Source organism: Alexandromys fortis, unplaced genomic scaffold, assembly GCF_014885135.2.
Source record: "Alexandromys fortis isolate MF-2015 unplaced genomic scaffold, M_Fortis_MF-2015_v1.1 scaffold_39, whole genome shotgun sequence".
Lineage (NCBI taxonomy): Eukaryota > Metazoa > Chordata > Mammalia > Rodentia > Cricetidae > Alexandromys > Alexandromys fortis.
This window is the reverse complement of record NW_026067918.1, coordinates 7,528,124-7,541,265: the sequence shown is the minus strand read 5'-3', so window position 1 is coordinate 7,541,265 and position 13,142 is coordinate 7,528,124. Positions and strand designations below refer to the sequence as shown.

The window sequence follows — 13,142 nt, the reverse complement described above, 5'->3', positions numbered from 1 at the left end:
AGTTTCTATGTATGTGTATATATGTCTCTCTGTGTGTATATCATATGTATGTGGTTATCCTGGAAGATCAGAGGGAGAGCAGTGGATCTCCTGGAGATGGAGTGAGCTAGGAGGGTTGTGAACTGCTTGATGAGGGTGTCGTTCAGATCCTCTGGAAAAGCTGCAAGTACTCTTGCCTGCTGAGCCATCTACCCAGCTCCTCACAGCCCCCATTTTGCCTCTCACTGAAATCTGACACTGCTGCTGGAGGAGGAGCCTCTCGTAGTCTCTCCCTCCCCGACCTCTGTGGAGAGGGCTTGCACCCTTGCTAGTCCCCCCCAAAGCTTAGCAAGTAAGCAACGCAGTCAACTGCACATCTTAAGAGAAGTGGTTTATTTCTTGGCTCAGGTGAGGGCGAAGACGTTTCAAGCAGAAGTTTGCCCACCCGACTCCTGTAGAACCCGGAGGAGTTTTAGTTTGATGTACATGCATTAAAAAGTCCTTCCGTTGCTGCAGAGGAAACTTTAGAAGCAAATGCCTTGAGGTCACAGTCCAAGATCTGCACAGGACACAGACACAGAAAGGTGGCTCACAGTATGCACGGGTTAATAGGAGACACAGTGAGGCCAGCGCCTGGCGGCTTGGCTGGGAGCTGTCAGTGTGATGACTGCGTGGCTCTTCTGAAATGGAAACAGTCCTGTCGCACACAATCACCCAGGCCCTGCTTGGGTGAGCAAGGCCACGGGGCTTTAGTGTGTCGTGTACTCTGGGTTGGCAGAAAGTTGGAAGCCTAACCTGGTCCTCCAGTAGGCAGGACAGGGATCATTATTTTCTCCTAGCCAGGAAATGCCTATTCTTCAAGATAGAGAAAGCCCTCAAGCCTTCTTAGTTATCACATCTATCCCTTTACAGGGCCCCAGAATACCCTTCTCCAGCCATCTGGGACGTATTCTCTCAGTGATATTAAAAAAAAAAAAAAAAAAAAAAAAAAAGAACTGGGCGTGATAGCGCACACCTTTAATCCCAGCACTTGGGGGCAGAGGCAGGTGGATCTCTGTGAGTTTAAGGCCAGCCTGGTCTACAGATTGAATTCCAGGACAGCCAAGGGTACACAGAGAAATCACGTCTCAAAACCCCCTCACCCCGCAAAATCTGCTTTAACCCCAGTACTCTGGAGGCAAAGGCAGGTGGATCTCTGTGAGTTCTGGGCCAAGGCCCGCACCAAAACAAAAAACCCACAACCCACTTCCCAGCGTCTCCTGCAGATCTGGAGCATGGCTTATGTGAGAGCCAGAGTTGGAAACAGGTGAAGGACCTGAGCCGGTCTGAGGTGCCTGTGAGGGAGGTATGACTCTTTGGATCATCAAAATGTTTTAAAATACTGGGAACAAGAGTTTGGCTGCTTTCCAAGTGTCCGTTCATACCTGAGACCGTCCCTGCCTGCAGCTGAGACCTGGCTCCGGAATGGAGGTGGCTGGTGGAGGTGAGAGGGCAGAACGTGGCAGGCTTTCTCCCCTGCTCCTGCCCAGGACTGCCAGACTGCCGTCTCAGCTTGAAGCCACCAATCCCCTCTGGGAAGTACTCGTAATGCTATCCTGTGGGCTAGGCAGAGTCTGCGTGGCCCCAGAATGCGGTTCCTGGACCACGTGTTCTCCTAACACAGATCCAATTGTCGCCTGCTGGGAACCAAGGACGGAGTAACTAACCGGAAGGTGTGGCCCGGGCTTAGGGCCACTCTAACAAGAGCCAGGGGCCCCGTGGCAGGACCTTGAGAGAACGGAGCTCTTCGGCGGGTGGTCCCCTCCTCACTGCCTCCTCTCCTCTGCTGAGGGTGGGACTTAAAGGGGGGACTGAACCAGGCCCTGAGCCCTGGGGAGTCCCAGGATAGAGAGCTTGGCCGGAGGCTGGTCTTGTCCACCTGTGGCTCTGGTCAGGAGTGCCAGCTGTGTCCCTGCTGCCACAGGAGCCTGCCCGTCTGGGAACTTTTCAGTTTCTGTTACAGAAACACAGCTGGGATCTGCATTTGCTGAAAACCAAGCTGGCAGGAGGCGGCAGGTACCCCGGAAGCTGCTACGATGGGAACTCGTAGTGTCTCAGGTGCTCATCTGCCACGGACATGTAGGTGGCCCGCATGCTGGGAGAGTACTGTGGAGGCGAGGAGGGGCAGTCAGAACACGGTACAGCTCACTACTGCGTCAACCTCAAATTATACAGCCTGCCTTTCCCTCTGGGGATGCTGGTTCCACACCCAAGGATTCAACTAACTTTGGCTCAAATCAAAGCTACTGGAAAAAAAAATCCTGAATTACGCATGTCTGTACTTTCTGGTTTTCTTTTTTTTTTTTAAGATTTATTTATTTATTTTGTTTACAGTGTTCTTTCTGCATGTGTGCCTGCAGGCCAGAAGAGGGCATCAGATTTCATTGCAGATGGTTGTGAGCCACCATGTGGTTGCTGGGAATTGAACTCAGGACCTCTGGAAGAACAATCAGTGCTCTTAACCTCTGAGCCATCTCTCCAGCCCCTCTGGTTTTCTTCTATTGTCTCTGTTACTTGTTTATTTAGACAGGGTCTTACTTAGTAGTCCAGGATAGCTCAGAACTCCCTATGTAGCCAGGTTAGACTCTAACACTCTAACTCTCTGGTCTCAGCCTCCAGAGAGATGGTATCTGTGTGTGTGTCACCACACTCAGAGGCAATGAACCAGTTACATGGAAAACAGCACATCATTCTACACGAGGAGCTTGAGCATCGTTAGAGTTTGGTACCCTTGGGATTCCTGGAGCCGGTTCTCTGTGTACATAGAGGGGGCACCTGCACCATCGAAAATGCCGGGAACTTCTCAGGGGATGACAACCTGGCCAGGTACAGCACAGTCAGACACGGTGTTTTTTTTTATCACAAGGTATCGTGGAGCTTGGGGGAATACCAGGGTGGCGTGAGAAGCTTCGGGTCCACTGATGCCTCGAGCCTGACATCCCTCGGGGCCCCAGGCTTTAGCCTCTAGCCTAGCACATGCACACAGAGCAAGACTCCTCCTCTTCCCACCCCAACACCCAGGCTGCACTCTCACTGAGGCACAGCACTGGGCTGTATCAGGCGCACTAGGGACATTCGGAGCAGTTAGCAGACGGAGAGGTGCAGGTCCACAGATTCCAGGAACCAGGTCTGAACAAATCCCAAGTGTGTATCATAGGTGTGTAGCTGCTATCTACCTTTCTTTTCCCCTTGAGACAAGGTCTTTCATTAATCTAAAGCCTGCCCAGTAGGGGAGGTTGGTTGGCCAGTGAGCCCCAGGGCTTAACCCATCTCTACTCTCCAGTGTTGAGATTCCAGTACAGACTCCACACCTAGCTCTCTATTATGTAGGTATACATTTTTTATATTTTTAAAATGCTTTTTATAATTCTGGAGGCTCTAATTCAGGTTCTCATAAGACATGCACTTTCCTGCCTGAACCATCATCCAGTCCCCGTCTATACATTTTACCTTAACCGGGACTTTGGCGGAGGTCTTCTAACCTCTCCTGGCCTCTGTTTCTCCACTTGAAAAAAAATGGACCTAAAATAATTCAACAAGACCCTTGCTACAAGGGTCTTCAAATATCTAGGGGGCTTTAACATCCCCACACTCGGCCCACACCCACCAAGATTTGTTTTTCCCTGTATTGAGGTAGGATTCAGAAATTAGCAAACCAAACTTTTAAAACTGTCAATAACAGTTTTAAAGCGTGCTGCTCTGGCAATTCCAGAATTGAAGAAGCTGGGGCACGCGTGCAAACCCAGCAGACACTGTTGGAACACCAGAGACCTTGACATGGGACCGAGAGGCAGCATTTCTGCTCCTTCTGAGAAAATGTCTAGACTGATTTTATCTGTAGGGGTGTTTTGCATTTGTGTGTGCATTTGCTCCACGTGTGTACTTGGCCTGCAAAAGTCAGAAGAGGGCATTGAACCCCTGCAACTCGAGGAACAGGTGTTGTGAGCCTCCATGTGGGTTCTGAGAACTGAACCTGAGTCCCCTGCAAGAGGAGGCAGTGATATTTGCTACTGATCCACCTCTCTGGCCCCGGGACTCTGCCTCCATCTATCCATCCTTCCTTCCTTCTCTTTCTCCCTCCTTCCTTCCTTCTTGGTGATTTTTTTTTTTGAGACAGGCTTTTAGGTGTCTCTGTGTAACAGTCCTGGCTATTCCAGCATCTGCTTTGTGGACCAAGCTGGCCTCCAACTCAGAGATCTGCCTACCTCTGTCTCCTGAGTGCTGGGTGGGACTAAAGGTGTATGCCACCACCACCCAGCCAGACGTGTTACATTTCTTGACAAGCTCATGACTGCTGCTGGTCCGCTGACCCCAGGGACCTTTCTGAGGTCTAGGTCACACACAGCAGCAAGCATGCCACTTGGGGTAGAATGAGGAATAGAAAGGACATGGAGCGCTTCTTCAGGTGGCCCAGGGCATCTCCATGAGGTGATCTTGTCTCTCAGACACACCCACAATATCTAATGATGCTCCAATTGTCACAGCAAGATTGAGGGTGGGATACTACGGACATCTAGCAAGCAGAAGCCAGATAAGCATCCCACAGCGCACGGGCCACCTTCAACACACAGGACCATCCTGTCCATAGAGCACTGGGACCGCTGAGCAAGGCAGCCTGAGAATGCTGGCTCTCCACTTTGGCTCCCAGGCCTCCAGCATCAGCTTTGCCTGGGTCCCAGCCCAGATTCCACAAGCCCACAGATTCTAGTGCACACACAAGCATGAGACCCACCCCCTGAAAGCAATATTCCCCAAATTCGCCTGGTAAGTTTGTTAGACTTCAAATCTCCCAGGCCGCTTCCCTGGGAGGGTCTGTTTCAGCGAGTCTGAGGAGAACCCCTGTGCTGCTATTTGTTGTGAAATATTAGTTAAAGATGTGTTGCATTCTTTTATGCTATATTTGTTCGACTCCGTGAAGCTGTGCTATTTTGCCTGCCTAAAACACCTGATTGATCTAATAATGGGCTAAACAGCCAATAGATGGACAGGAGAAACAGACGGAGCTGGCAGGCAGAGAGACTAAATAGAGAAGAGAGAGGAAAGGAGATCAAGGGATGAGAGAAGGAGGAGAGAGGATTCCAGGGGCCAGCCACCCAGCTATACAGCCAGCCACTGAGTAAGAAGAAACGTGTACAGACTAGCAAACGATAAAAGGCCAGACCAGAGGCAAAGCCAGGCGGTGGTGGCGCTTGCCTTTAATCCCAGCACTTGGGGCAGAGGTAGGCAGATCTCTGTGAGTTCAAGGCCAGCCTGGTCTACAGAGTTCCAGAACAGCCTGAGCTACACAGAGAAACCCTATCTCGAAAAATCAAAAACAAACAAAAAAACCAAACAAAACAACAAAAACAAACCCTGCAACAATTATTATAAGAAAATGACAAGGGGTCACTGCTTTGGACCGGGAATCGAACCTGAGTTCTGTACTGGGCCAGACTGAACACTAAAATGGAATCACTCATGCTAAAGTGCCACATGAGTGAGAACAGCCAGGATTTCTCTAAATGGGTCAGTTTCAAGCGGGGCGATCATGAGGTTCCCTCTGCTTTAATCCTTACCCAACAGTAAGGACTTCAAGGATCTCTTTCACAAGACAGAACTTTGAAAAAAACCAATCAGAATTTCGTTCCTTGTTTCTGCTCTCCTTGGTCCTTTGCTATCTGTAAAGCTCATCTCTTGGGGCTGAGAGTATAGCCTGGTGGTAGACAGAGCATGTGTGAGGTCCCGAGTTCTAGTTCTCAGCACCAATACCACCCCTTTTAGGGCTTACAAGAACACCACTGTTTTATAGGATGGAAGAGCTTAGAACTGAAGATAAAGCCAGTGAAGATCTTGAACTCAGGAATCTTCACAATCGCCCAGAGTTATTTATGTTGGGGTTTAGGAAAGGGTCTGGAAACACAAGAGAGATTCTGTGGAGATAGAACTAAGGGGAAGACACTTTCCAGGCTGAGTTGTTGGCGGCCTTGCTTCCTCTCCCTCACCCACTCTGGTGACTCTGGAGGGAGGTGGAGGCATAGGCAGAACCCTCTCTCCCTCACACCTTGGGCTGAGAGTTCAGAGACAGCACATGGGGTGGAGGGCAGCCAGCTGTGCTGTGTTCCCTGAGATGTGTTCCACATCCTCATCCTGCCGGTTTCCATGGACAACAGCATCAGTACCCATATCTCCAGATGTCCCCAGCAGGGGCAGAGGGTGGGACTCTTCCTCTGGGGCTGGCTGAGATGGGACAGCTGGTAATCACCTTTGCCAAGGCAATGAGGGCTGTTCTGTCCTCCAGCCTTGCAAATAAGGTCAGCTGTTGTTTACCTCGGTTGAGGACGTGGCGAGTGGCCTGATTGTCTCAAACAGAAGGTAACCTAGAAAGCCCTTTTATTTACAATCACAGTATAGCGATTAATTCCTTTTTCCCAGCAGCAGATCTTCCCAAATCATGTTTAGCTTAGATTAATAATAAAGTCAGCTTGTGTCACTGGGGCCTGACAGCTGGAGGGAGAAAGAAAGGTCTAGAAAGCTGACTAGCAGAAGGCAGGATGGGATTTTAAAGGTGCAGTCTCTAGGTCACTACTACATAAACCACGGTAGGGGCCGGAGCATCAGAAGTTCAAGGACAGCCTTGGCTATATAGTGAGCATGAGTTAAGGGGTCAGCCTCGGCTATATAGTGAGCATGAGTTAAGGGGCCAGCCTCAGCTACACAGTGCATAGGCTATACAGTGAGCATGAGTTAAGGGGCCAGCCTCAGCTACACAGTGCATAGTGAGCTATGAGTGAGTTAAGAGGTCAGCTCAGGCTACACGAAACTCTGTTTAAAAAAATAAGGGAGATGGCCAGACAACTCAGCAATTAAGAGCACCTGCTGCTCTTCCAGAGGACCTGAGTTCAGTTCCCAGCATTCACCTCAGTAAGCTTATAACCTAGTTCCAAGGGGCCCTTCTTTCATCCTCCCTGTGCGCTCCCATACACAAAACACACTCGTGCATGCACGCACACACACAAACAAAATAATAGTTATAAAAGTAAGTAAGGTTTTCAGGGCAAAACACAGAAGTGGAGTTGTAGGAAGGAAAAGCAGGATTTGTTGCGGCCAGTTTTGCATCGGGCAAGCCAGGGGTGCCGCTAACTGCCCATCTGTGCACTTCCTGGGTTCCCAGGGCCCAGGGTCACTCCACTGGTCCCTGGTATTTAGTATTACTTTATCAGGCTCTGGTCCACCTTTGAAACTACCTGGATGGGCAGGAGGAATGCCCCCATGGGAACAGACTCTGGACAAGAGTCTACCCACTGTCCTCACAGGCGTCGTCTATCCTGGCCTTTTCTTATGAACGCCATGCCTCTGTAGAGAAGTTTCAGAAAGATCCAGTCTGCTGCCCTATGGCATTTACTCTGCGCTGCCCATGAAGACTTAAAATGATCCATCCCTCCAATGCTCACACTGGTATCACCAGCAACCCCATTCTACACACAGGGGAACTGAGGCACAGAGAGGCCATGCCCTAGGTGACATAGACCACAAGGTAGAAGCTGGGATTTGAACCAGTCACCTGGGTACCAGAGTTCATGTACTGCCCCTACCTGCAGCTCTCTGTTGTAGCAGTAACCCTGGGCTTTGTGGATGCTAGCTGGGAACAGACAGCGTGGTGTTTTCTCCACTTACCCATTCACCCAGCACATCCTGGGCTCTACCCTCATACGGCTTCTTGGTTGGAAGTGGTAGAGGAGGCAAAAATACTGCGACGCTTCTCCTTAGGATCAAACCTCTGACACGCTAAGCAAGTGTTTTACCACTGAGCTAATTCAACCTTAACCGTTTTAAGAGGTGGAGTGGGGGCTGTAGAGATGGCTCAGTGGTCAAGAGTACTGACTGCTCTTCCAGAGGACCCAGGTTCGATTCCCAGCACTCACATGATGGTTTAAAATCACTTGTAACTCCAGTCCCTGGGGATCTGATGCCCTCTTCTGGCCTCTACAAGTACCAGGCATGTACATGGGCAGGCAAAAACCCCAAGCACATCAAATAAATAAATGAATAAAAGCAGAAGAAATTTCCTTTTGATCTTACAATACAAGAATAATAGAATAATGTTTTTTTTCCTTTTTAAGTAGGATCTCTTGTGTCTCAGGATGGCCTTGAACTTGTTCTGTGTGACCTTGAACTTCTTGAATCACCACACCCAGTTTACCCTAGTGCTGGGGTTTGAATCCAAGGCCTCATGCCTGCTAGGCAGGGGCTCTGCCAACTGATTCACAACCCTAGCCCTAGGAACAGTTTCTTGAGGGCCCTGTAAAGGCCATTAACATAGAAGACACTCCCTCCCCAGTGACAGCTAAGGTGCCGAGCTCCAAGTTGGAGGCTCCTGACTATGGCATGGTATGAGAAATTTCCTTTTCCCTCTGTGTGAAAACAATGACCAGCCAAGCATGTTACTCTAACTAACGGGTGGATTTATGATGGGCCAGTGGGACAAATGCTCTTGCTGGTCCTCTTGATTGAGGACAGAGGCCATTTATCTTGAGGACAGCTGTGCAGTGGGCCATGCCCGGGAGACCATCTAACAGGGTGAGATTGTTTTGTGTCTTTATGTCCCGTGGCACGTGAGGCAGCCTGCTTTGATACCTATTTGACAGCAAAGCTTCTTTTCTATCTCTGTGGGGATCACGCACTGTGTTGACAGGTTTTATCTTTGATTATGTCCCTGATAGGGACTTTGCCACCACGGAAGGAATACTTACTGTGGGCGGAGGGGAACCTCTCCCGATGAGTGGCACGTTCTCGTATCGTGGGTTCCCACCAAAGAGTATGGCCTGGTTCCTGTGGGCCGAGAGGAGAGATCAGGTGTGTGTGCAGGAACTTGTGCTCATGGAAGCCGAGGGTGGTGGTGGTGGCAGGTGGAGGTGGGTATGATGGAGGGATTGTGGGTAGGACAATAAAGGGAAAAGAGCCGGAGGTGGTGGCTCACACCTGTAATCCCCGCACATCGGGGAGGTTGAAGACAGCTTGGGCTACAGCGTGAGACCGCCTCAAAAACTTAAAATAAATAAGTAAATAAAATAGAAAGGAAAGAACGCTCTAGGGCAGTGGTCCTCAACCTTTCTGCTGTCGACACTTTTATATGGTTTCTCATGCTATGGTGACTCCCAACTGTAAAACTATTTCATTGCTACTTTATAACTCTAATTTTGCTATTGTTATGAATCGTAATGTAAATATCTGATATGCAGGATATCTGATACTCCACAGGTTGAGAACCACCGCTCCAGGGGGACCAGGGAAGAGACCACCAAGGAAGGACGGATGCCAGGAGCACTATGGCGTGGAGAAGTGTAGCTTCTCAGGCCTGGGACTGACCTGAGGGCTTGTGGCAAAAGTCCACATCTTGACACCTGTAGCGTGCTTTTCTCCAGCATACAAGGCTGTGGAGGGGTCCTCCTATCAGGCAACCCGTGACCTCTGATGTGTGACCTCCCGCATGTGTTTTTGGGGACCACTCTGTCTACAAACCCAACCTCACTCCGGGGCTGGGAGGGCTATGCTGGGTGTGGGAGACCCGGGGGCTCTACTGTGCATACATGTACTCGGAGACAGGGGCATTGGAGATGGTCTGGGTAGGAGGCTGAAGGCTGCACTGGCTGCCAAGGCCGCTGCTGTAGCTGCAGAAACTGTGCAGTTGCCCCCTCATTGGGTTGTGGGCTGCGATGCGCCGAGCTTGGGGGTTGAAAGGGTCATCGTCATCAATGTCGTCATAGTCTCTGTCCCTAGAACCAGATGTCGAAGTTGGTCAGCCATGAGGGATGAGGCTCAAGGTCCTGTGATGCTCCCCAATCTCTCTTCCTAGGATACTTGGGCCGTATACATCTTCTCTAGCAACTACAAAAGCATGGCCCTCAGGGGTACGACTTACTCCACCTGACTCCAGTTCCATGTCCACCTCTTCCAGGCAGCGTACCATACTGACTGCAGACATGGCAGTGGGAAAGTGACCCACTCACCCTATCTTATCCATCTGCAAGGACCTGAAATCTCATCTTTGTCTCTCTCCATAAAGAGCCTACAGGTTCTATCTTAACAATAACATCTTTGACCCTCCCTGCTATTCTCTGGGGCCTCTCTCTCATCACGTCACCTTGCAAAGTCTTGCCTAGGAAGCAGAGCAAGGGATACAGGGCACTATCAGGAGGGTTGTCACCATCTTTGGCCCAGTTACTTTTGCGGGGATCCATTTTAATCCTCAGAGAGATCCATCCAGCCCGCCACACCCTCTGCTGCCCTCCTCTGTCTCAGGTACTAGCTCATCGGTGTCCCCTACGGAGAAAGTCTCCATGCTGCAGGGGGCCACCTTTCTGGTACCCTACCTGTTGATGAAGCATTTCCAGGCTCGAGGTCCTGCACAGGTCAGGGTGGAGAAAGCCAGGGCAGCCAGGACGGAGAAGAGACCAAGGAACAGAAGGCCTTCAATGCCATCATAGCAGATACCAGTGAGGGCGTCCAGGTAGTCCTAAGGAAACAGGGATATGCCATTGCAGAGGGATGGGTGGCAAAGCCTAGGTTCTGAGCCCTTCCCTGGAAGCCCCTCTCCTTCCTGCCTTCACCTACCATCTTCTGGTTGCTCTCCACCCAAAGCACAGTTCTCTGCTTTTTAGGGTCCCCACTTTAGAGCCACTTGAGGGACTCCTTGGGACAGACTGCCCTACAGGAATTTGCTGACCTCCTACTGTGTGCTGGACACTGGAGGCTGACTTCCAACTAGACAGATGAGGAGGTGACTAGTTGTAGAATTGGAAACAGGTTACATCCATAACTTTATTAGTTTTTTCAAAAAGTCTATTATCTTATGTCTAAGTGTAGACGATGTGTGTGGGGGGCATACATGGGTCGTAGCATATGTGTTTATTCTAAATCTATATGGGTTGTGGAAGATGTTGACATACATTGGTTCATACATTGCTTGGGGGCGAGGTGCTCTCACATACCCCTAGTGTCCTTTGCATTATTATATATATGTGAGGTTAGGGTTTTGGTATTTTTTAGATAGGATCTCACTATGTAGCCCTAGCTAACCTGGAATTCACAGAAATCCACCTGCCCCTGCCTCCCAAGTTCTGGGTATTAAAAGTGTGTGCCACCATATCTGGCTTTTCCTTCCTTCCTTCCTTCCTTCCTTCCTTCCTTCCTTCCTTCCTTCCTCCCTCCCTCCCTCCCTCCCTCCCTCCTTCCCTATTTAAGACAAGGCTTCCCAGGAGGTCTTAAATTCATGATCCTGCTGCCTCAGCCTCTAAGTACTGGGACTACAAGCATGCACTAGCATGTCCTGGTAATGAGATTGAACCATTGACTTGTAAATTGTGAGATGGATGGACTGACCCAATGGCGGGAAGTCTAGGCAATGGTTAACTATACATTCATCATTTAGGTTAGGGAGTTCTAATATTCGAAAACTAACCTGCCCAACCTTCCTAGTTCCCACCCTAAGTTCCTTTCTTTGTGCTCCCCTGCAGCCGTCAGAGAGAATCAAAAAGCCCCTTCCCACTATCTGGCTTCAGCCTCATTCCTGGGCCTGAAGAGAGGCCAGGAAGTCCTTTTCCCAGGTTTTTGCTGGCTTCTCTCTAGGAAAATGTGTCCTGCTGGTGTCTCCCACACCCTCCACAATCAGTCACCTTGTGCAGCCCTCGGCAATCCAACATGGCAGTCAGCTGGTGCAGGCTGGTCTCAGAGGAGTTTAGCAGACTCTGGATGCCAAGAAGGTCTTTCTGCAGTAGGAGGAGGGAAAGAACTGAGCCACAGGGAGTGAGGGATGCACAGCTGGCAGAATGCCTTCCCCCATACAACCTGGCCAGGGTACAGGTAGGAGTGTGGCAGAGGAAAGGGCGGGTGGGAGTGGGGGTTCAGCGAGGGCTCCCCTCCTGCCAACACAGTCGCTATGCATGGCAGTTCCCTTACCTTTGCTGTAGGGAAGAGGGGCACAGCAAACTGCAGCAGGCCTGTGACCTGGATCTGCATGGTGGTCAGTGAGCGCTGGAAGGCGGTCAGCGACTGGGTGGAGAGACCACAGCCTCCCGTGAGAATCCCTTCACCCAGAAGTCCCACAGCTACAAGGAGGCGTGTCCTCCTGTAGCCACACCACCATCAGGCAAATATATAGGAGGAACAGGCTGTACCCATTGTAAAGGGCTCTTGGACTCTGGATTCAGGGGACAGGCTTAAGAAGCTGGATTCCACTGGTTTTGGAACATTGGACTTTAAGTCATAGAAGGAAACTGTCCCCCAGCATTCAGATTTTGAGCCATTCGGCTAACCCAATCTCTATGGTAGGATTATGCTCCTCCCCACATAAGGCGTCTTTCTCCACATCCCTCTCGCTTTTTAAGAGTCCCACAGTCCTCTTGCTTCAAGCTACTCAAATGTGGTCCTCAGACTACATGGAGCTTGCCATGGAGCTTGTGAGAAAAACAGAACCTTGGGCTCTGTCCCCACCGGCACAGCACCAGCAGAATGACCAGTTCCCCAGGGAGGAGCACACTGGGAGCATAGGAGAAAGGTATAGAATGCAGTAACCAAGAGCAAAGCCCCCTTCAGAGAAAGCTAAGAGACGGACCATAGGGAAGAGATGCCCAGCTGTCCAACATCTTGGTACACAGCAGGGTTCAGGATCCAGAGAGAGGAAGGTGATGAGGGGCTGTGGGAAGGATGAGGGTACGCTTGGGGGGCTGTACCTGCTGGAAGGGGCTGCTTAGGCTCTGACTGCAGTGCAGGTAGTAGCGGGTCACCTCTGCAAAGCAACAGCATCCGCGTCAGGAAGCCCACAGGACACCGGACCCTCTGCCTGCTCAGTGGTCCAGCCCCACTCCCCTCTTCCCTTAAGCTCCCAAAGAAGGCAGTTATCCAGGAAATGGTCTAGAAAAACCTAAGTCTGGGTAGGTAGACGCTTGGTGACTGCAGAAGAGGTAGCTGGGTCATACAGGCTTAGCCTGAGCCAATGAATGGCTCTAGGGACAGAGGCCCCAGAATACATTACCTGAACTGATCTGGCTCTGTGTCTTGTTCAAGATGTAGATGTCAGGAGCCACGCAGAAGTCACTGGTGCCCTGGAGACAGGAGTGGGGAGAGGAAGGTCAGACCCTCAGGCACTG

At 50.5% G+C, this 13,142-nt stretch overlaps 1 protein-coding gene across 1 annotated transcript in view; it reads right to left on the bottom strand.

The window, feature by feature from the left end:
* Positions 1-341: 341 nt before the first annotated feature.
* Positions 342-13,142, bottom strand: part of Ttyh2 (tweety family member 2) — a 44,557-nt gene continuing 31,756 nt past the window's right edge. Inside the window, exons 7-14 of the mRNA XM_050140367.1 lie at positions 13,028-13,097; positions 12,726-12,781; positions 11,953-12,045; positions 11,670-11,762; positions 10,368-10,510; positions 9,585-9,770; positions 8,748-8,826; positions 342-2,124 (exon numbers count right to left, since the gene is read on the bottom strand). Of these exons, the coding sequence (XP_049996324.1) occupies positions 2,050-2,124; positions 8,748-8,826; positions 9,585-9,770; positions 10,368-10,510; positions 11,670-11,762; positions 11,953-12,045; positions 12,726-12,781; positions 13,028-13,097 (795 nt within the window). The 3' untranslated portion in view covers positions 342-2,049. The remainder of the gene's footprint in view (positions 2,125-8,747; positions 8,827-9,584; positions 9,771-10,367; positions 10,511-11,669; positions 11,763-11,952; positions 12,046-12,725; positions 12,782-13,027; positions 13,098-13,142) is intronic.